Genomic DNA, 21,267 nt, shown 5'->3' with positions numbered 1-21,267 from the left:
AAAGTGTTAATCTTTCCTCCTACTTAAATCCTACATTTTCTAGATGTATAACCACTAAAGAAATGTAAACATGGATGTAATTTCCCATCTCATAATTTTTCTTTTACGTGGTGTAGTTTGTGTATCCTGGTAAACTTTGGTAATAAGGTTAGACAAATCAGGTGTGTACCGTGTTTAGTTCCTTAAGTTTCATCTCCATTTGTAGCTAGTGTACAACACATTTTGGGTAAACCTTATTTCTAGCCATGTAACTTTAAAATGTTTTTAATTACGCATATCTTATGTAACTTGGTGTTCCTAAAATCTTCCTATGACAAGTTTCATATCTCTGAAATTCTCTCAATCTAACGGAGTCGAATTCCGATAGCAGAATGAAGTAATATGCATTATTTTACACTTTTTCATATTTTGGGAGCCGAACAGCTCAAAGCCCATCTCCTCATGACTCATTCGAGTGGGCGTTGCCCCCGAGACAAAGAACTTTTCCCGCTTCAGATCTTTGGACGTTCATTGGTTGTTCGCGCGAACAGAGGCGTCAACCCATCTTTTTCCATAAAAGACCAACTCAGAGAGTTCTTGAGTGAGCACTTTTACGAACCCGCTTCATCAGCGAGAAGACCCATATGGCTCCCGTTTAGGGAGCATTCATTCATCGTTTCCGTGAATGAATTTTTCTTTTATTTTCTTTAAGTCTTTTCTTTATTTTCGTATTCGGACTCAGCGAAGCAAATGCAGCAAGCAACTTCAACTCAAAGAAAAAGACTCTTTTGAAAATCCCGCGGCCGCGCACACCGAAGCAAGCCCTGCTTTCTTAAAGAAACACACGCAGCTGCTCTTAGGACACACGCACGAACTCGGCGTTCTTCAGCAACAAAGAGAACCATTTTGCAAGATAAGTTTATTGAACTTTTAAGGTGATTTGATTCCTTGTTGTCTCTCGAGGTTACCCTGCCTGTGACTTTGCCTAACTGTGATCGATCTTCGATCGCACATGTTAGTTTCACTTTCTCTCATCTCTCTCATTGTCCGATCTCTCTCTCTCTCTCTCTCTCTCTCTCTCTCTCTCTCTCTCATTTTCGTTACTTGTTTAGTCTTGTATTTTGTTTACGTGTCCTGTACATACATATTTACTCGTGTAAACTGTAGTATTTTTGTATTCATTAGTTCAATGTATTAGTCCAATTATTAAAAACCCATTATATCCTAGATTGTCTCTGTATAAGTGTTCATTTTACAAGTCAATGAAACGAAGATCAAGCTACGCTTTACAAATGCGCTACTGTTAAGTAACCTACATTTTATAAGAACAAGAAAGTAATTTTCATGGCGAGAAAATATAGCTTTCTTCGAATTATAAGAAAGGGATAATTTTGTTGAGAAGTTGATGGAATTAATTTTACGACCAGTTTGCGGGACAAACAACTGTTTAATTAATACATTAATTTCCCTTAAAATTATTCTGATTAATTGATCTGAAAGAGGGACCTTTTGGTATATTAATGATTGAATTATAATTCATTGCAGTTGAACATTGATGTATACGAATGGGTCTAAATTTCAGCTTCAATAATTTATTAATATTGTAAGAATATAGATGAATCAACCCGATTCATAATTTTGATTCCCTATAATCATTTGAGCTAAGTCATATTCGTTACAATTTGAAAGGTGAAACTTTTGGCGCTTTTCCATTACCAGCTCAACTCAACTCAACTCGACTCGACTCGGCCCGGCCCGCTTTTCGCTCCATTTTCCATTGCAGATAGTACCTCCACAATAGTACCTGGTCGTAATAGCGACGCCGCAGGAAACTGCCGTGACATAATCTTCTACACGAGATACATCCGCTGCCACACACACAGGACAATGGAGGAAATCGAGTGTATGCTGTTTTTGGATTTTTTTGTTTTTGCTGTTTTTTATTCAGGATACTCCGTCTGGCGCGTGCAATGATGATGCAGTGAATAGTGACGATTCTCTCTGACCAATCAGCAGTCTGCCGTGTTTTCACGTCACATTTTAGTATCGCCTCGCTTAGAACTTTGCCGGAGTTGGTACGAAAAAAAGTACCTGGAAGCAGGTACAGGTACAACTTTTACACAGTGGAAAACCAAACAAAGCCGAGTCGAGTCGAGTCGAGCCGAGCCGAGCCGAGGCGAGCTGGTACTGTGTAGTGGAAAAGCACCATTTGTTTCATATCAAAAGTACTTGTCTGTTAGCGCGCAGTCTCCTCTCTGATCCGCAATGTATTTTTCACTGCGTGAGAACTTGGTGTGGTGTGAGAGTGGCGTCGCTTGTCAGACATAGCAACAGTAACTAAAGTGGGCGGGTCTTTGCGAATGGTCATTGACAGTATGGACGGGGATTCGCCAGTCCCAATTCAAAACAAATTTCATCACAATCCATCATTGTTCGTTTCAAACATGTGAGAGCATCAAAATGATCCATGGGTGAAATTGATTGGATTTAATTCATTTTTTTGTCAGTTCCTATCATAATTTTAAAGGGGTGGTATAATGCCCTTTTCACAAGATGTAAAATAAGTCTCTGATGTCCCCAGAGTGTGTATGTTAAGTTTCACTTTTTGAGGGTGAGCAAAAACGCACCGTTTTTGTGTGTGTCCCTTTAAATGCAAATTAGCTGCTGCTCTCAGCACAGGGGGTGGAGCTTCAAGAGCTCCTGTCCTTTTACCTCACACAGACATGCACTGGAAATGTCAATGTTTATGTTCAAACTGGAGTCAGACAATGATGGAGAGACTCCAGTGAAGAAGTGACAACATGTAGAATGCAACAGGACGTTTCTGAATGGTTAGTTGATGAATTTATGTAGCTTATGTGTAGTTATCTTCTAGTCATTGATTAGCATATTCTGTCATGATAATCTATAAATCTTGTTCCCGGGGGTGGGGTTTATGTAAATTATAGGGTTAGTGATGTCACTAACCCGAGAGGAAGCTCGTGTAGTCCCTACCAACCGTTTGCTGTAGTCCTTAAAAAACGATTTCTTTAAAAGCAAATATCTCCCTTTGCTTTGAACTTTGAGCGTTGTAACTTTGCAGATGTTATTTATGCTCAAACAGCAACATTACACACTAACTAAAGTTAGAAAAGTGAAATCATAATCAACCACCCCTTTAACATTTTGGCATTATTGTTTAGCTATGTACCTATGTTTTCAAATTTCCTTTGTTTTTTTGTTGTTGCCTCGATCGGACTAACGGCTTTGAAGATAAACACAATTTTTTAAAGCTCTAAATGACACTTACAAAAACCATAAGGCGAAACCTGGCATGTTTGGTATTGTTGGACTTGGCAAGAATACAGGAGTCTTAGGAGGTCACTCCTGTGAAAAAACACTGGCTTGAAACTTCTAAGGCTCCTTCAAGGCATTGTGCCAATGACGTATACTGAGTTTTTTTAGATAAACCAATGTTCTCATAGACTATCATGGCACCCTGGACAAAGACACTGCATGCCAATTTTCAGTAGACTAACAGTTGGGTGCGCTTATAGCTATTTTCATGATTTTTTTCACTGTTATAGCGCCACCAAGTGGCCAATTATCACGATTTTTTTCATGTTTTTTATTTATTTATTTATTTATTATTATTTATTTCATTCATTTAAAAACAAATGCAACAACAGCATTTAACATGAATGAAAAGGAGCAGAAAGAAGTAAATACTTATAATGTCTGCCCCCTATCAACACAAAATTAATTCCAGTTCATTTGAGCTGTCTCATGCAGCAGTCTCCTTTTTTTTAAGACATCAAAAACACAAAAATACATCAGTAAAGTTGATCTGCTACTCCGCAGTATTATATTTCAGCAACATTGATAATTTAACATACTTCTTAAACACATAAATGGACTTAGAAGTTTTAATTTTACAATCAAGACTGTTCCACAAACTGACTCCTTTGATTGTGACACATTTTTCCTTTACAGCCGATTGGAACCTGGGTTTTGTAAAAACCTCAGTACCTTTTAATTCATATCTACTTTTCCTCTTAGTGAAATTGTTTGGTAAACTTTCTAAATGAGCTTTATACATGGTTTTTAGAAGGTTATATTCTACTAATTCATTAAATTTCAGAGTTTTTAGTTGTATGAATAAAGGATTAGTTGAATCTCTGTATCCACTTCCACTAATAACTCTAATTGCTCTTTTCTGTAAAAATAAAATTGGATTAATATATGTTTTACAGGCACTTCCCCACACTTCAATGCAATATGTCAGATATGGCACAATCAATGAGTTATACAACAAAAACAATGCATTCTTATTTAAATAATCTTTAACTTTATGCAGCACACCTATTATTTGGGATACCTTTACTTTGATATTATCAATATGTGATTTCCATGTCAAATGTTCGTCAATCATAATACCTAGAAACTTAATCACATGTGCCCTTTCAATTTCTAATCCATTAATAAACAATGATGTTTCGACATATTTCTTTTTACTACAAAATATCATAAATTTAGTTTTACTAATATTTAGGGACAATCTATTAGCATTGAACCACTTCATGATTTTCTGAAATTCATTCTCTACGATTTGTAGGACATCTTTTATATTTTTTCCTGAATAAAATAAAGTGGTGTCATCCGCAAACAGAATGCACCTAAGTAACTGAGACACAGACACAATGTCATTTACATATAAAAGAAAAAGTATAGGTCCTAGGACAGATCCTTGTGGTACCCCACAAGTTATGCTGCAATTTTTAGACTTTATATTATCAATTTCAACAAACTGACTTCTGTTTTTTAAATAGCTGGTAACCCATTGGTGCGCCACACCTCTGATACCATATTTATATAATTTATGCAACAATATCTTGTGGTCTAGCGTATCAAACGCTTTTTGAAGATCCACAAAGATACTTACTAAATAGTGCTTTTTGTCTATAGCATTGGTGATTTCTTCAGTTAGCTCCATAATTGCTGTAGCAGTTGAGTGATTAGGACGAAACCCATATTGGCTGTTACTTAAAATCTTAAATTCATTAAAAAATTTATTCAGTCTAATCGCAAATAACTTCTCCAGAATTTTAGAGAACTGTGGAAGTAATGATATTGGTCTATAATTAGAAAATTCAGATTTATTTCCTTTTTTAAACAGTGGAATTACTTTGGCTATTTTCATGCAGTCTGGAAATATCCCTGAAATAAATGACAAATTACAGATATAGGTAAAAGGCTCAATAATTACATCTATAATTTGCTTTATCAATACCATATTCATATCAGTGTAATCATTTGATGTTTTATTGGCACACATTGTCAACTCAGATTGAGCTTATGAACATGTGTCCCAAGTTTAGGGAAAATATCTCTTTCCGCTCACAAGTTATAACCATTTTATAGTGCCACCAAGTGGCCAATTGTCATGATTTTTTTTTCACGTGACCTCAGAATGAGCTCATGAACATGTGTCCCAAGTTTTGCGAAAATATCTCTTTCCGTTCACAAGTTATAACCGTTTTATAGTGCCACCAAGTGGCCAATTGTTGCGATTTTTTTCAAGTGATCTCAGATTGAGCTCAGGAAGATGTATCCCAAGTTTAGCAAAAAAATCTCTTTCCGTTCACAATTTATAACCGTTTTAGTAAAAGTGGCCCTGGTGCCATCAAAAATTTTGGTTCCCCTTATCGACCGCTAATTGAAATTGTGAATTTTTTGGATGATTATTGATTGTCAGACTCCAGAGAATATTCTTGCAGTGGTTTGGTTCCGATCGGGCCAAAAATCTAAGAGAAGTTTGCAAAAATAGTTTTTTCAAAAAAATGCAATTTACTCGAAATTGGCGCCTGAAGGGCGAGCAAATCGGAGATAGCCATTTTGTCCGCCTTGAGCCAAGGATTCCAACGATATAAGACACTTGATCCTGGGACAAACGGTCTAAGAGTTATGAGCGATTTTGAACTTTTGGTCGCTGTAGCGCCACCTATGGGCCAATCGGGGTCATACTCTGATAGGTTGTCCCCAAATTGAGGCCTACCATCTGGCCAGGTTTCAAGTCTCTAGGCCTTACGGTTTGTCCTGCACGATGCGTTTTACAAATCCTTACAATTACAATAGGGTTTCAGCATTTCATGCTTGAACCCCTAATAAGAATGAAGGCTTTTTGACAGTTATAGCGCCACCTATGGTCCGATCTCCATGAAACTCTGCATGCTTCCTCACCATGTTCTGACACATATGCTCATCGATTTTTGTGAAGTTCTGAGTTTTCCTTTGGGATTTATAGGCTTTTGAGTGTATTTTGCCACGCCCCTTTTCTAAATGACCCTGTTACAGCCACCCACATGCCAAAGTTCAACTTTTTTTCGATAATTATTGATCTAGAGAGTCCAGAGAATTGTCCTAGACTGGTTTGGTTCCGATCGGGCGAAAAACCAGGGACTAGTTCGCAAAAGTAGGTTTTGGACAAAATTCGACATAGCAGAAAATTTTCCCTGCCTACATCCAAATCGGAGATAGCCATTTTGTCCGCCTTGAGCCAAGGATTCCAACGATATAAGACACTTGATCCTGGGACAAACGGTCTAAGAGTTATGAGCGATTTTGAACTTTTGGTCGCTGTAGCGCCACCTATGGGCCAATCGGGGTCATACTCTGATAGGTTGTCCCCAAATTGAGGCCTACCATCTGGCCAGGTTTCAAGTCTCTAGGCCTTACGGTTTGTCCTGCACGATGCGTTTTACAAATCCTTACAATTACAATAGGGTTTCAGCATTTCATGCTTGAACCCCTAATAAATGCTGCAGAAGTGCAGTTTATTAATAGTTAATGTTAACTGATCTAGTTAACTAGAGTTTAATAAATGGAACCTTATTGTAAAGTGTTACTGATTTTGTTATACACCGAACCGATTCAGTGTTGGACAGATCAGTTGTTTTAACCATTCATTAAAGTGAATCGATTCAAAGGAGTCATTAGCTCGTGAATCGGACGTATCATTAGCAGACTTGTACGCGTTGTGTGATTATCCCGGCAGTTAGGACATCGCACAAGATTTGTCAACACAGAAAACATTTCATTATTGGATAGGTTTTGTTTAGTTTATTGAAAGTGTTTTTTATGTCAGCTGAATGGGTGGAACGCTTTTCAGAGAAGAAGGCAAGGTAAAAAAGTTTTTTTTGCACAATTCACACCCAGCGGTAGCCTAATTCAGGAAAAAAATATGCGAATGCTCCATGTGAAACTTCGTTCTTCCGATCTTTTACCATTGTGTCAATTCTCAATTGATTTAGATTAATAAGCGCGAGGGAGTGAGAGAGAGCAAGACAGTTTGAAGACGCGCGCGCGACCGGGCCTATCTCTCTGCTCGTTCTTTCAGTAATATGCGATTTTCCTCAGACATACGTTTTTCTCCCACACAAAAACAGAATTGTATTCCAAATATGTAAAATTCCGCGAAATTCCGCGTTGACACTAGATTCCGCGTTAATTTGCCAATTCCGCGATTCCGTCCGCGATTCCGTGATCGCGGAAATTATAGGGCCCTATATCTATCTTTCTATCTATCTAGGACTATCTGATTGTGTGTGTGAGAGAGAGGGAGAGGTAGATATTTTTTTAATAGAAAATTGTACTTTTGCATATTATACTGTAAAAACACAATTATTGTTGATTTTAGTTGATCATAGTTGATCATAACTAGAGAGGAAATGATGAGATGATTAAAGTGACCAAAATTATCACGGTTATCACAGAATCCTTTTCAAAAAGTACTAATACTACAGAATGAAGTCAATTTAACAAGTTTTATGTTGAAAAACAGCAAAGAACAAATTGATTGGCATCAATTAGGGCTGCACAATATGAGGAAAAGCTGCGATGTGCGATAACATTGTTTAATATTGCGATGACGATATGATTTGCGATAAATATTCAAATGTGTATGTTAGCTATACTGTTCCCATGTCTTAGTGCTTTAATAGGTTCTTTGCGTGATAGGTCAAAAGTTTATTACCTGCCTGGTTCAGATTACACGTTTTTTGCGCGATCCGTTTGATGTAGGGTGTTGTGGGGATTCGTAAAAACAACGGGAGTCGGGACGCAAGATTCGATCGTTTCATCCCGTATAGTGTGTCATAGTGGACGACAACCGACGCCAAGTCTGCGATGCTTCACGACATCACGACTAGCATGTTTAATTTTTTAACGGTCCTCCACGACGGGTTCCGTCAAGAGTGAGTGAGTATGAGCGAGAGTGTGTGTGCGCCAGTGAGCGAGACGAGTGTGTGTGTGTGTGTGTGCGAGTGCGTGCATGTGTGTGTGAGTGCGTGCATGTGTGTGTGTGTGCGCGAGTGAGCATGTGTGCGCGAGTGAGTGAGTGAGTGAGCGAGGACAGTGAGTGTGTGTGTGTGCGAGTGAGCGTGTGTGTGTGCGAGCGAGTGAGTGAGTGAGCGCAAGTGAGTGAGTGAGTGAGGGTCAGTGAGTGTGTGTGTGTGTGCGCGCGCGAGTGAATGTGTGCGTGCGAGTGAATGTGTGCATGTGACGGCACGCGATGACTGGTCGGAAAGCAACGTGTAGTCTGACATGTTTCTTGTCCACGACACGACAAGATTTTAGGAGTCAAAATCGTGTAATCTGACACCGTGACTATCGTAACAGACACAAAAATCTTGTAATCTGAACCAGGCATTATTCATCGTGTCAGGCTGTCTGTTGCGATGTGTTCATCGCGCGAGTTCATATCGAGATGACGATGAAAATTCGATGTATCGTTCAGCCCTAGCATCAATATGCACTTTTTGTTTACGTAAACATTAAAATCATTTGCACATGAAACCGAAAATTTGCTCATCTCTTTGCGGTGTGTTTCGGAGCGCGCGCGCCACCTTGGGAACAGCATCTCATGAGCATATTTTTGTGCTATTAATAGCTCTTTTTATTATTAAACGTGTCCCGCAATTTAGCAACAGTAGCTAGCCTGCATTTTACAACAATCACTGAATGCTGAATCTGATTCTGTCGTTACGTTTGAGTTTTAGGGAAAAATGAGAGCGTAGCCTACTGCTGTGAAGGGAATGCAGCTATAGTTTTTAATGGTTTTACCTCAATATATTATTATTATAATCTTATATTATATTATAAAATATATTATTATTATAATCTTTGGAAGCCAAAATCTAAAATAAAATCAGACTAATCACAAATCTGAAGTGTAACCAGGCTACGTTTGAATGTTTAGTTCTGTCCTCCGTCATCACTCATTAGGGCTGTCATGTTGTGCGCGCTGTGGAGCTCTCTCTCTCTCTTGGACTGCGAATAGCAAAAATGCATCACAGACAAATGGTTTAATATTATGGTAGCCTATATAGAAATGGCTGGTGAGATAAAACGTCTTTATCCACCTTATTCTGCTCTAAACAATGCGCGCTGCCATAACGACGACTCCGGTTGCCTACTTCCGGTTCGTAGCGCTTGACCTGTACTAGCAGCGAGAGAATGAGTTCAAGCTCCTGATGTGCTGTTGTTTGTTGTTTTAACAATTCAAAGAAGATTTCAAACTTGAGTGTTTCGAGCATAAGATAAGAAGGAGATAATGCCCATGTCCGGTTCCGTATCAGATACATCCAATAAAGTAAACGTTTAGAGTGGTTAGCGTTAAAACTGAAGCATAAGAAAAAAAGTCGGAAAACTTTGCCAATTAATTAGATGTGCAAGGCAAGCAGGCAAGTTTTCGGGTTGTTATGGACAATTAAAAATGTGAGATGTGATGTGAAGTAAACATTTCGGCTCGTTTGACTCAGCTTACTGAAAAGAGCCGGTTCTTTTGACTCACAGCTCTTTAAAAAATAAATTCTTATCTCCTTCTTATCTTATGCTCGAAACACAGTTTCTAAAAAGTTTGAAATCTTATTTGAATTGTTAAAACAAACAACAACAGCACATGAGGAGCTTGAACTCATTCTCTCGCTGCTAGTACAGGTCAAGCGCTACGAACCGGAAGTAGGCAACCGGAGTCGTCGTCATGGCAGCGCGCATTGTTTAGACTGAGCAGAATACGGTGGATAGCAATAATAACATTACGTGTATTTTTCCAAGTACTGACAGCAGAACCGATTTTCATGATCATTTAATACCGGCTTTCGGTACCCATCCCTACCCAGCCCTATATGTTAATGGAATATTTTTATGAATGAAGGCGTGTATCACTGATATTAGTAATATAGCTACTGATGTCTCTATGAAAATGTTTAAGAATCGATATCAGTTTTGTAAGAAACTTTGAATCGATTCAAATAAAAAAATCTAGATTTTTTTATCCAGCCCTAATAAGTAACAGTTTATGTTTTACTTGCATATATGATTTAGTCAATCAAGAGCAATCAACAAGTCTCTCTCTCTCTCTCTCTCTCTCTCTCTCTCTCTCTCTCTCTCGTCAGTTAACGTTGATAAGCTACATTATGTCTTGTTTGACTTTCTTTGCCATTTACATCACACTGAACTACAAACTTTCCAATGACGTCTGGTTAAAGGGATGCGCTCGACCAGCTCACGCGTTTTCTAAACACAAACACTGTTTACACGCCTGGTATCGGTTGTTGGTATCGGAGTACAAAAATCATTTTTACGAGTACATTGAGCTCAGTATCGGCCCGATATCGATACCGGTATCGGTGCATCCCTATATTATTATTATCAAATTATTATTAATTATATTATACCCACATATACCTATATTATTAATTATATTATAATTATTATTAAAGCTATTATCAGAACCTCACCTGTATCTAGTCAGTTAGCAAATAGAACTCCGTGAAGTCCCTGATGAAGGATATTACATAGGAGTTCATGTATGAAGTCTTCCGCTTCACCACTCTCCCAGTCGTCTTGCTCATCTGCTCCTTGGCAGTGCACTTGTTGGAGTCAGGATTGATCCTGACTAAAAACCTATGAACATGAGTATAGGAGTTAGGGGATGGGACAATATGTACACATTAATGAATAACTGTAAGTGCAGTGAGCAATGTAGAATCATACATAAAGGCCAGGAGACAGAGGCATTTCACATCCCAACAGGAGTTAGTCAAGGCTGTCTACTTTCTCGATTAACGTTACCATTCCTCTTCGAAGGCCGACTAGATCATGCGGCCGACTAAGTTAACGTTAGATCATGCGGCAAGCCACTGACAACAGGCGCAATGGGATCCAATGGACACCATTTACACAACTGGACGACCTAGACTTTGTAGATTATATACATATATAGTACGTCAGTGATGGTAAATTTACTTACTGATTTTCTGGAAGTCCCGATAAGCAGTTGGTGAAGGATCCGCGATTCCAAGATGGAAACTCCAGCAGAGGCCACGGGTGGGAAAAATACATAACGTTAAAGGCTGTGAAAACGTCTCCGTCGGAGCTCTCACGGAAACGTTTTCGTTGAATTCCTCTCACGCAAAAAGTGAAAGATATCAACACAAAGACGAAAACAAAATAAATACAACCACAAGACAAAGCCGTGTATAAAGAAACGTAAATTTGAGTAGTAGTCTGTAACGGCTGTGAAAACGTCTCCGTCGGTCGGGGAGCTCTCACGGAAACGTTTTCGCTGAATTCCTCTCAGGCAAAAAGTGAAAGAAATCAACACAAAGACGAAAACAAAATAAATACAACCACAAGACAAAGCCGTGTGTAAATAAACGTACATTTGAGAATTAACGGAGCTTTTCTGTCACTGACGACGAGTCAGAAATTCAAGTGCTGCTTCTTTCGCGCTTTTTTCCCACAGATTCTAGAACTTTCTAGACTGGGTAAACCCCGCCCACTCTGCCGGCGCCTTATTTCGCCCTGCAGCTCAGAAACAGCTCTGCATGTTTATCTCTCCTGCTTCCGAAGAAAAAAATATATAACACTGATTTTTGTAAAATAAAAATCCCATGGTACGTATTTATGAGTTAACCAGACAGCCCCAATTTTTGCCTACCCAAAATAAAAGTCATTCTGAGACACATAACCTTAGAAAGCTTGAGAGTTTTGGCTCAAGTTTAAAACTCAAAATTAATCAGATGTTATTAATATTGAGATATATAAGCTCAAAAATAAAAACAACAAATATTAAGAATATATTTATTAAATGTATAAAAAACATGAATATTTTAATATTAATAACATAATTATTTGAATATACTATTGCAACTTATAACCAATGGTCATGCTTCATTTCAAATCTGAGGATGATATCTCAAAAAATAATGCTTTTATGAAGCCTATATTGTTAGACCATGTCAAGGGAGACTTTGGGTATGACTTTGGGGAGACTAAGGCTTATCAAATATTTTATTTCCCTGTTAACACCCATTTACACCCAAACACCCATTTACAGTCACAAAACAAACAAACAAAAAATATTCTTGGAATCTTATGTGAATTCTTAAAAAAAATATATTGTATGGAATAGAAAGCTCCTGCAGCAGGTGCATCAGAGTACAAGTTACATGACATATTTTAATTTATTAAAACACTTTTACTTAAAGCTCACCATCGAGTATTTATATCATATTCCGGTAATGAATTCTGAACAACAATAATCTGGGGCCGTCCATGTGAAAGGGGTACAAAGAAAGATATAATAAAAAAGGAAAATACAGTAGCTTACTTTAATATTTACAGTACTATAGTGGCTAAATTGTGTTTTTTTTACAGTAATGATTTGACTACTGTGATTTCAACTGTAATGTTTGGACTACTGTGATTTTTACGGTCTTACTGTAAACTTTACAATATTCTACTGTAAAATATTATACAGTAATGTTACTGTGAAATCTACAGTAAATAACTGTAGATTTCACAGCCATTTTTTACAGTGCACAAAATCAAAATTTCAGAAAATTAGAATATTACATGAAATCACACAGTAATTACACAGTAATCCCATGGTCATTGAACCAGGTTTTGGTTCTTTTGGCAGTGTGGGCAGGTGCAAATCCTGCTGGAAAATGAAGGAAGCATGAAGTGCTCTAAAAATGTCCTGGTCGACGCCTGCGTTGACTCTGGATTTAATAAAGCACAGTGGACCAAAGTCCTCTTTTCTGATGAGAGCAAATTTTGCATCTCATTTGGAAACCAAGGTCCCAGAGTCTGGAGGAAGAATGGAGAGGCACACAATCCAAGATGCTTGAAATCCAGTGTGAAGTTTCCACAGTCTGTGTTGGTTTGGGGAGCCATGTCATCGGCTGGTGTTGGTCCACTGTGCTGTCCACTCAACGCAGCCGTCCACCAGGACATTTCCAGAGCACTTCATGCTTCCTTCAGCAGACAAGCTTTATGGAGATGCTGACTTCATTTTCCAGCAGGATTTGCACCTGCCCACACTGGCAAAATAACCAAAACCTGGTTCAATGACCATGGTATCACTGTGTAATTACTGTGTGTAATTTTAATTACTGTGTGTAATATTTTTTAACGGAATTACTGAAATAAATCAACTTTTTGATGATATTCTAATTTTATGACCAGCACCTGTATGTTAGTGTTTTGAAAAATTATTTGATTTTGAGACATGTTTGCAGTGTTTTGGTAGACATAGTGTATTGTTGCTAGCGTATTATTGTATTTTGAAAATTAGTGATTGAGTTTAGTTTACAATGTGTGATTTTGAGCATGAAATTAACTGTTTTGCCAATTGTGTGTTGTAGGTGTGTTGGTGCGTTAAGAGTTTAGGAAGTATTGAAAAAATTGTCATAGCGATTGTAAAAAACTGTAAACTAAAATCAGTTTGATTAAAACATAATCAGTTGTGTTCAAATGAATGAGAACAGATGAAGATAAATAATATAATGCCTTATGAAAGGCTAGATGAAAGTTATGTCTAAACTTCGGCTATGTGGTTAAATGGTTACTGTGTGATTTTGTGTATTGTGTTAAAACAACCTGAGGCATTAATGACTCTTTTGCCTTTCAGGTGGATCTGTCTCTTTCTCTGGTGGATCTCACTCTGGCTCATCAGGTGGTTCCCTAAAAAAAAGAGTGGGGGGAGGGGTGAACCGGCCCAGGTCGGAGACGGAGCAGGTCAAAGTCCCCGTGCCGATCAGTAGTGGGATCGCGCCTGTGAATAGACACTGCAGTGCAACCTGAGCGATACAGCGAGACTCAGTCTTTTGTGTGCACAGTTATACCCAGTGTCAAATAAATGTGATTACAACAACTCATTATTTTTAATTATAGGCTTTCAAGATTAGATGTCAATATTTTGCATTTAGCCTATAATATATTTAACAATCAAAAAACAAATTCTGTAAATCTATACGCTAGCCTATATAACCTAGCAAATTATCCATTTATTAAACTATGAATCAGTTTGATTAAAAAATAATCAGATAGCCTATGTTAAAATGAATGAGAACAGATGAAGATAAATACTCTTATGATAGCCTATGTGTTATGAATGGCTAGATGAAAGTTATGTCAGGAAAACTTCAGCTATGAGGTTAAATGGTTATTGTGTGATTTTGTGTATTGTGCTAAAACAACCTGAGACATCAGTTTTTAATTAAATAAAATTTTGAAAACACTTTGACAAGAAAAGCTGCAAACTATATTGTAAAAAGCTTCGGCTCACCATGCTTACGGTAGTCTAAAGGGGGTCGCACACCGGACGAGAAGTGCAGCGCCACGTCTTTAAAATTCGAACACATTAGTCTCTGTCAGTGTACACACCGGCGGCGCCATTCGGCGTCTTTCCGCGGCGCCCAGCTACGGCTCAGGATCTTGTTCAAAATCCTGCCGCGCCACAGAGCGCCATTTACATAGTTTTATTTTAAATGTAGCCTAGCTACATTTATTTGTCTCAAATCGTCTTTAACGTATAGGCTACTGACTTCACCCTGTGCTGCAATATACATTTAGTTTTGCATTCATTTACAGAAATCAGCTGCGTAGATGAAAACTGCTGATGTTATCGGATTTTCAGGTGAGATTCTCAATTCATTCAGTTAACGCTAACGGACGCTCTGAGGTAAAGTGTTCAGACTGCAGACTTAGTAATAATGATTGTATTTAATTGTACAGTACAATCATAACATAGTAAAGACATTATCTTAATTCTACAATGTCCTTAAACATAACACTATTGCTGGCCATAAACTGAGAAAGTGCGCGTCCAGTGTGCGATACCTCGCGTTGTCCTAGACGCGACGCGGCGTGGCGCTGCGCTTCTCGTCCGGTGTGCGACCCCCTTAATAGTCTGCTTTCATAGGGCACTATGAATAAATACTCTTATAGTAATTGCATTATGATTATGAAAGGCAACTATGAAAGATATGGAAAACTTAATTGGTTAAACAGCTGTTGTGTTTTTCTTTTTTTCCTTTTTTTTTTTTTTTTTTTGGTGTGTTGAATCAATTTGAAGCATAAATTTGAAAACACATAATTATGAAGAAAATATACCACTTCCATTTAAAATAAAAAAGTAACCAAAGAGATTTCAAAAAGCTTTAATTCACCCTGTCTTATTGTAACCTAATCATCTGTTTTCATACACTAGATGTCGCTGTGAGCCACTAGGTTCAGTATCAGCGCTGATTCTCGCAGCTCTCGCCGGGTGCAGTGGCGCGCGCCTGTAATCCAAGATACTGGGAGGCTGAGGCTGGAGGATCGCTTGAGCTCAGGGGTTCTGGGCTGCAGTGGACTATGTCGATCGGGTGTCCGCACTAAGTTCGGTATCGATATGGTGTTCCTGGGGGAGCCCGGGACCACCAGGTCGTCTAAGGAGGGGTGAACCGGCCCAGGTCGGAGACGGAGCAGGTCAAAGTCCCCGTGCCGATCAGTAGTGGGATCGCGCCTGTGAATAGACACTGCAGTGCAGCCTGAGCGATACAGCGAGACTCAGACTTTTGTGTGCACAGTTATACCCAGTGTCAAATAAGTTTAATTAGCCTACCACAATTCATTATTTTTAATTATAGGCTTTCAAGATTGTAAATTAGATGTCAGTGTTTTACAACTATAATAATACCAATATTTAACAATCAAACAACATCTGTAAATCTATAGATAGCCCATATAGCAAATTATTCATTGATTAAACTAAAAAACAGTTCTATTAAAAAATAATTAGATATGTGTTCAAATAAATGAGAACAGAGGAAGATAAATATTCTTGTGATGCGTTATGAAAGGCTATAGATGAAAGTTATGCCTGTAAACTTGGCTATGTGGTTAAACGGTTATTGTGTAATTTTGTGTATTGTGCATCAGTTTAAAAAAAAAACTGAAATTTTAAGACAATGTACTATACCTTTGACAATAATAGCTACAAAAGAGATTTACAAAAAATTGACACCCCTTGGTTTACATCGCTCTCCTGTCCTGGGTGTGGAGAGGTTCTAATCATGGGGGTCACCTGAAAACCAGTGGCCCCCAGAATCGTCACCACCTTTCGTCCCCTAAAGAGACTGCCCTGGCTGTGGTATCGATGGCTACTTAAAGGGGTTTTTTTTTCTGATCTGAAAAACTATCCTATCTGTAACTCAAAAAACATAATATTGTCTGAACCGCGAGCTTTATGATCCGTTGCCCCACTAATAAATATTATGGAAAGTGCATTATGAAAGACAATCAATGAAAGTTATTTAGATGCAAATTAAGGCTATGTCTGGTTAAACAGTTATTGTGTAATTTCGTTTATTGTGTTTTGTCAACTTGAAGCATGAATTTGAGAAAGAAAATCATTTTTGGAAGAAAATGCACCACATACTTTTATCAATGATATAGCTAAAAGATTGTAAAAGCTTTCAGTTCACCCTGCCTAATTGTAGTTGAAAAGTCAAATTAAGCTTGATTAATGATATACTGTGACTGATCAAATAAACTACAGCATCGAGAATATGACTTCCATGTGTTTTGCATCATTTTAAATGTTGTTATGCGAAAAAACACACATAAGAAATTATTGCTGACAGCACTTTTATTTTCAGAGACAGTTTTTTCTTTCACACAAAAACACAACAGTGAGTGTCTTTCAATGCTTTTAAACACTTGTTTCCTTGTTCTTTGTCATATCACAAATTTTTACACAAATAAATGTGTGCATGTGTTTGAATACTGTCTCACAGAGCAGCATGCTCTGTGTTTAGTAAGTACGGTGTGAAGTGGTGGTGGTTTGCTTTATTTGGATTGTTGGTCCACCAGTTGAGATGGTGTGGGAACCACCTGATGAGCCAGAGTGAGATCCACCAGAGAAAGAGACAGATCCACCTGAAAGGCAAAAGAGTCATTAATGCTTAATGTAAAACATGCCTAAAACTGACCTACAAAGATAGATTTCAATTACCTGGTATTTGAGTCCTGGAAGAGTAGGAGGGGAAAAAAAAGAATTAGTGAAGCCATTCCAGGACAAGATAATGTAACATGATCTATGCTTCACTGACTTCAACTCACATTAACTTTTATAAATAAATGACCTTACTTAATGTCCTGATTTTCCAGGAGGCATCTGTAGGTGGCGATCTCCTGCTCCAGACGGCTCTTGATGTCCAGCAACATGACGTAATCTCGTCCCTGTTGCTCAATGCTAGCTCGCATTTGACACAGCTCGTTCTCCAACATGTTGATTTGGTTCTGGTAGCCTGCTAGCATACAGCTGTACCTGTTCTCTGTTTCTGCCAGTGAGTTCTCCAGTGCCGCTTTCTGTTTGAGTAATGAGAACAAGCACAAAGATCTTAATAAAGCATACTTGGCCATAAAACTGCCTTTGGTTCAGATAATGTATCTAATGTCTTTCACTCTACATTCCACTTGTTTCTCACCATGCTGAGTTGAGACTGTAGCTCGATCTCCAGACCCTGTAGAGTCCGTCGCAGATCTGTGATCTGTGTCTTGGTTGTCTGGATGATTTCTGTGCTCTGGGTCACCTCTTTGGTCAATCCTGCCGTCTAAAAGAAAGACAGAAACACACAATATGAATTCAAGTACTGAATATCGTAATGTAAGATAATATTGTTTTACCACAGTAGCATAAGACACCAGCTGGAATATGTGGTTTATTCTTCAGTAAAGTCAGTTTTTCAGTATGTATAATGGTAAATTAGAATTCACAACAAAATAATTTAAAGAGACAGACAAGGTCTTACCTGGTTTTTAAACCAGTCTTCCTGTTCCCTGCGGTGTTTCTGTATGATGGTCTCGTAATGACAACGAATCTCGTCCAGAACCTTGTTCAGGTCTTGCTGAGGTGCAGCATCAACCTCTACATTCACTGTGCCTGTCAGCTGACACCTCAGTGCTGCCAGCTCCTAAAACGTCAAAATATAATATAATATAATATAATATAATATAATATAATATAATATAATATAATATAATATAATATAATATAATATAATATAATGGTCCAAACTTTCAGGATCAGTCATATATAGATGATTATGTCAGAAAGTTACTACAAACCTCCTGGTGGTTCTTCTTCATAAACTCCAGCTCTTCCTGCAAATTCTTGATCTGCATCTCTAGGTCGGCCTTTGCCCGGTGTGTCTGGTCCAGCAAGCGATTCAGGTTAGCGATATCGGACTCTACGCACTGGCGCATCACCACCTCATGCTCATATCTGATTGGTGGAAAGGTCACACAGGGAATTAAACTCACCGATCAACGTTTAAACATGACGAGTATCATATATATACACACACTACCATACAAAATTTTGGGCTCGGTATGATTTTTTACATTTTTTTGAAAGTCTCATGCTCACCAGTGCTGCATTTATTGAATAAAAATACAGTAAAACAGTAACAATGTAAAATATTATTTCAAATGCAATTTTTTCCTGTGATATCAAAGCTGAATTTTCAGCATCATAACAGTCTTCAGTGTCACATGATCGTTCAGAAATCAATCTAATACACTGATTTGGTGCTCAAGACATATTCTTCTTCTTTTTATTATTATTATTATTATTATTATTATTATTATTATTATCAATGTTGAAAACAGTTGTGCTGCTTAATATTTTTGTCGCAACTGTAATACATTACAAAAAGAAAGAAAAAAATCTTTTTGACCCCAAACTTTTGAATGGCATAGATAAACACTGTGAAGCTGTTGCATTTTAGGCATCAACATAGTTATGTCTAAGTTAGTGGTCAACACTGTTTAACTTACTTCACCCTGAAGTCATCAGCAGCCAGTTTGGAGTTGTCGATCTGCAGGAGGATGTTGGCGTTGTGGATGGTAGCATTTTTAATCTGAAAGGTAAAATATTAATAAATAAATTGTATTACATTAGAACGTATTTAAATCTGGAGCATTGCTGTAGATCATCAGAACCTGAAGTGATTATCTGTCTGATTTTCAGCTGCTGTATGCAAAGAAATGTGAATTTGTTATGTGTCATTCATTTAGAGATCACTGTACCTTGTCCTTCAGGTCCTTGATGGTGTTCCAGTAGGCGCTGTAGTCCCTCTGTGCGATCGGCCCCTTCTTCTCATAGTACTCGCGGATCTGCCTCTCCAGAATGGCATTGGCAGCCTCCAGGGAGCGCACCTTCTCCAGGTAGGACGCCAGACGGTCGTTCAGGTTCTGCATGGTGGCCTTCTCATTCAGCTGGTAATCATTTACAAAGCAGCCTCCTGGTGCAAATCCTCCACCAAATCCTCCACCAAATCCTCCACCATATCCTCCACCATATCCTCCACTGTATCCTCCGCCGCATCCTCCTCCAAAACCGTATCCTCCACCACCTCCAATTCTGTAGGAAGAGATGCGGGTGCTTCCACCATGACCACCTCCATGCACGCTGAAGGCTTTATGTGGGAAGGCTGGCGAACAGCTCCGACTCTTGGTGACTATGGACTTTGAGGTCACAGTCTTGGGACCTTTGTAGGATGTCGTGCGAACAGAGACCGACATAGTTGGATGGATACGGAGATGAGATGAACCCAGAGAGGACACTGAAGGAAACCGTTAGAGTTGTCCTGGCTAGGATGGCACGTTTGAGTCCAGCTCTGGCCTCTTATAGAGATGGAGATCCAGGGTGGCTCCATCACTTTGTGGGTGGGTAAGGGAGGTAAAGGTGTGTGTGAGAGAGTGTGTTTGTGCCAGACCCAGCTGTCACCACCAGCAGAGTTGAAACTTAGTGTTCAGGTTCCACCCTGGTGAGGAAACTGCAAAAGAATTTTATACTCCTTAGATGTACTCACCCTCCAGACTACAATGGAGGGAGTGCAATAAGACAACACAAGTTGTATGTATGTGTGTGTTAATGAGCGTGTTTTTAAGTGTTTTGTGCCAGTGGAGGAAATCTCTTTGAGAGTTAGAGGCAGAAAAAGGAGGCTGAGTCGGGTAAGCGAGGATCGAGATTTTATAAATTCACCATTTTAATAATAATAAAGAGGGATTTAGCTGACAGGTAACTCCCTGAGGCCATATGAGATCATCTGAGACAGTTTCACCACCCTTTTACAGGTCATACGGATCAGCCTGAGTACTTCAGCCCAGTTTGTTTATTTTATTTTATTGTATTTAATTTTATTTTAGGCTATTTTATTTTATCATTTTATTTTATTTTAGGCTATTTTATGGTGCATGTGAGCTGGGGTGTAAAAAGTACTTAGAAATTGTACTGAACTTGGGGTATTTACCTATGGGTACATTGTCAATAATTATATCAAAGTATTGACACAAAAACATGAGCAAAAAGTACAAAAGTTTATACTTTTACGTCAGGTAGTTAAAACTAAAGAGTAAACTTTTTTTTTCTTTATAAATAACCCATTTGTGCATGTCTGTCTGTCTTGAGCATTTGATTATAATTAAACACAGTGCTTTAGGTAAAAACGGTGGGGAATAATGAGAAATATTGTCTTACATGGGAGAATTACAAAGTCGTGGTTAATTACATTTCATCATGCTTTTATTAATATTAATTTATTTTTTATTATTACATTTAACATATTTTTACTAAAATTTTATTATTTTATATTATTTTATTTTAATTTATTTTTTTGCATGAAACCAGTTGTTATTCCGGTTTTATACACTAGTTGTCGCTGTGAGCCACTAGATTCAGTATCAGCGCTGATTCCCGCAGCTCTCGCCGGGTGCAGTGGCGCGCGCCTGTAATCCAAGATACTGGGAGGCTGAGGCTGGAGGATCGCTTGAGCTCAGGGGTTCTGGGCTGCAGTGGACTGTGTCGATCGGGTGTCCGCGCTAAGTTCGGTATCGATATGGTGCTCCTGGGGGAGCCCGGGCTCACCAGGTCGTCTAAGGAGGGGTGAACCGGCCCAGGTCGGAGACGGA

General features: G+C 38.5%; 1 protein-coding gene across 1 annotated transcript; it reads right to left on the bottom strand.

Moving 5' to 3' along the window:
- Window positions 1-17,055: 17,055 nt before the first annotated feature.
- Window positions 17,056-19,952, bottom strand: LOC307149925 (keratin, type I cytoskeletal 19-like). The gene is made up of 8 exons (XM_079856546.1): window positions 19,384-19,952; window positions 19,132-19,214; window positions 18,421-18,577; window positions 18,105-18,266; window positions 17,781-17,906; window positions 17,441-17,661; window positions 17,306-17,319; window positions 17,056-17,229 (listed from the first exon to the last, which is right to left on the bottom strand). Exons 1-8 carry the CDS (start codon window positions 19,876-19,878, stop codon window positions 17,105-17,107), a joined length of 1,383 nt encoding a protein of 460 aa, XP_079712672.1. The 5' UTR covers window positions 19,879-19,952; the 3' UTR covers window positions 17,056-17,104.
- Between the last annotated feature and the right edge of the window lie 1,315 nt (window positions 19,953-21,267).

Source organism: Squalius cephalus (genome assembly GCF_949319135.1).
Source record: "Squalius cephalus genome assembly, chromosome: 22".
In the NCBI taxonomy this organism is placed as follows: Eukaryota; Metazoa; Chordata; class Actinopteri; order Cypriniformes; family Leuciscidae; genus Squalius; species Squalius cephalus.
Note: the sequence above shows the minus strand (reverse complement) of the source record. Positions and strands in the feature narration are given on the sequence as shown.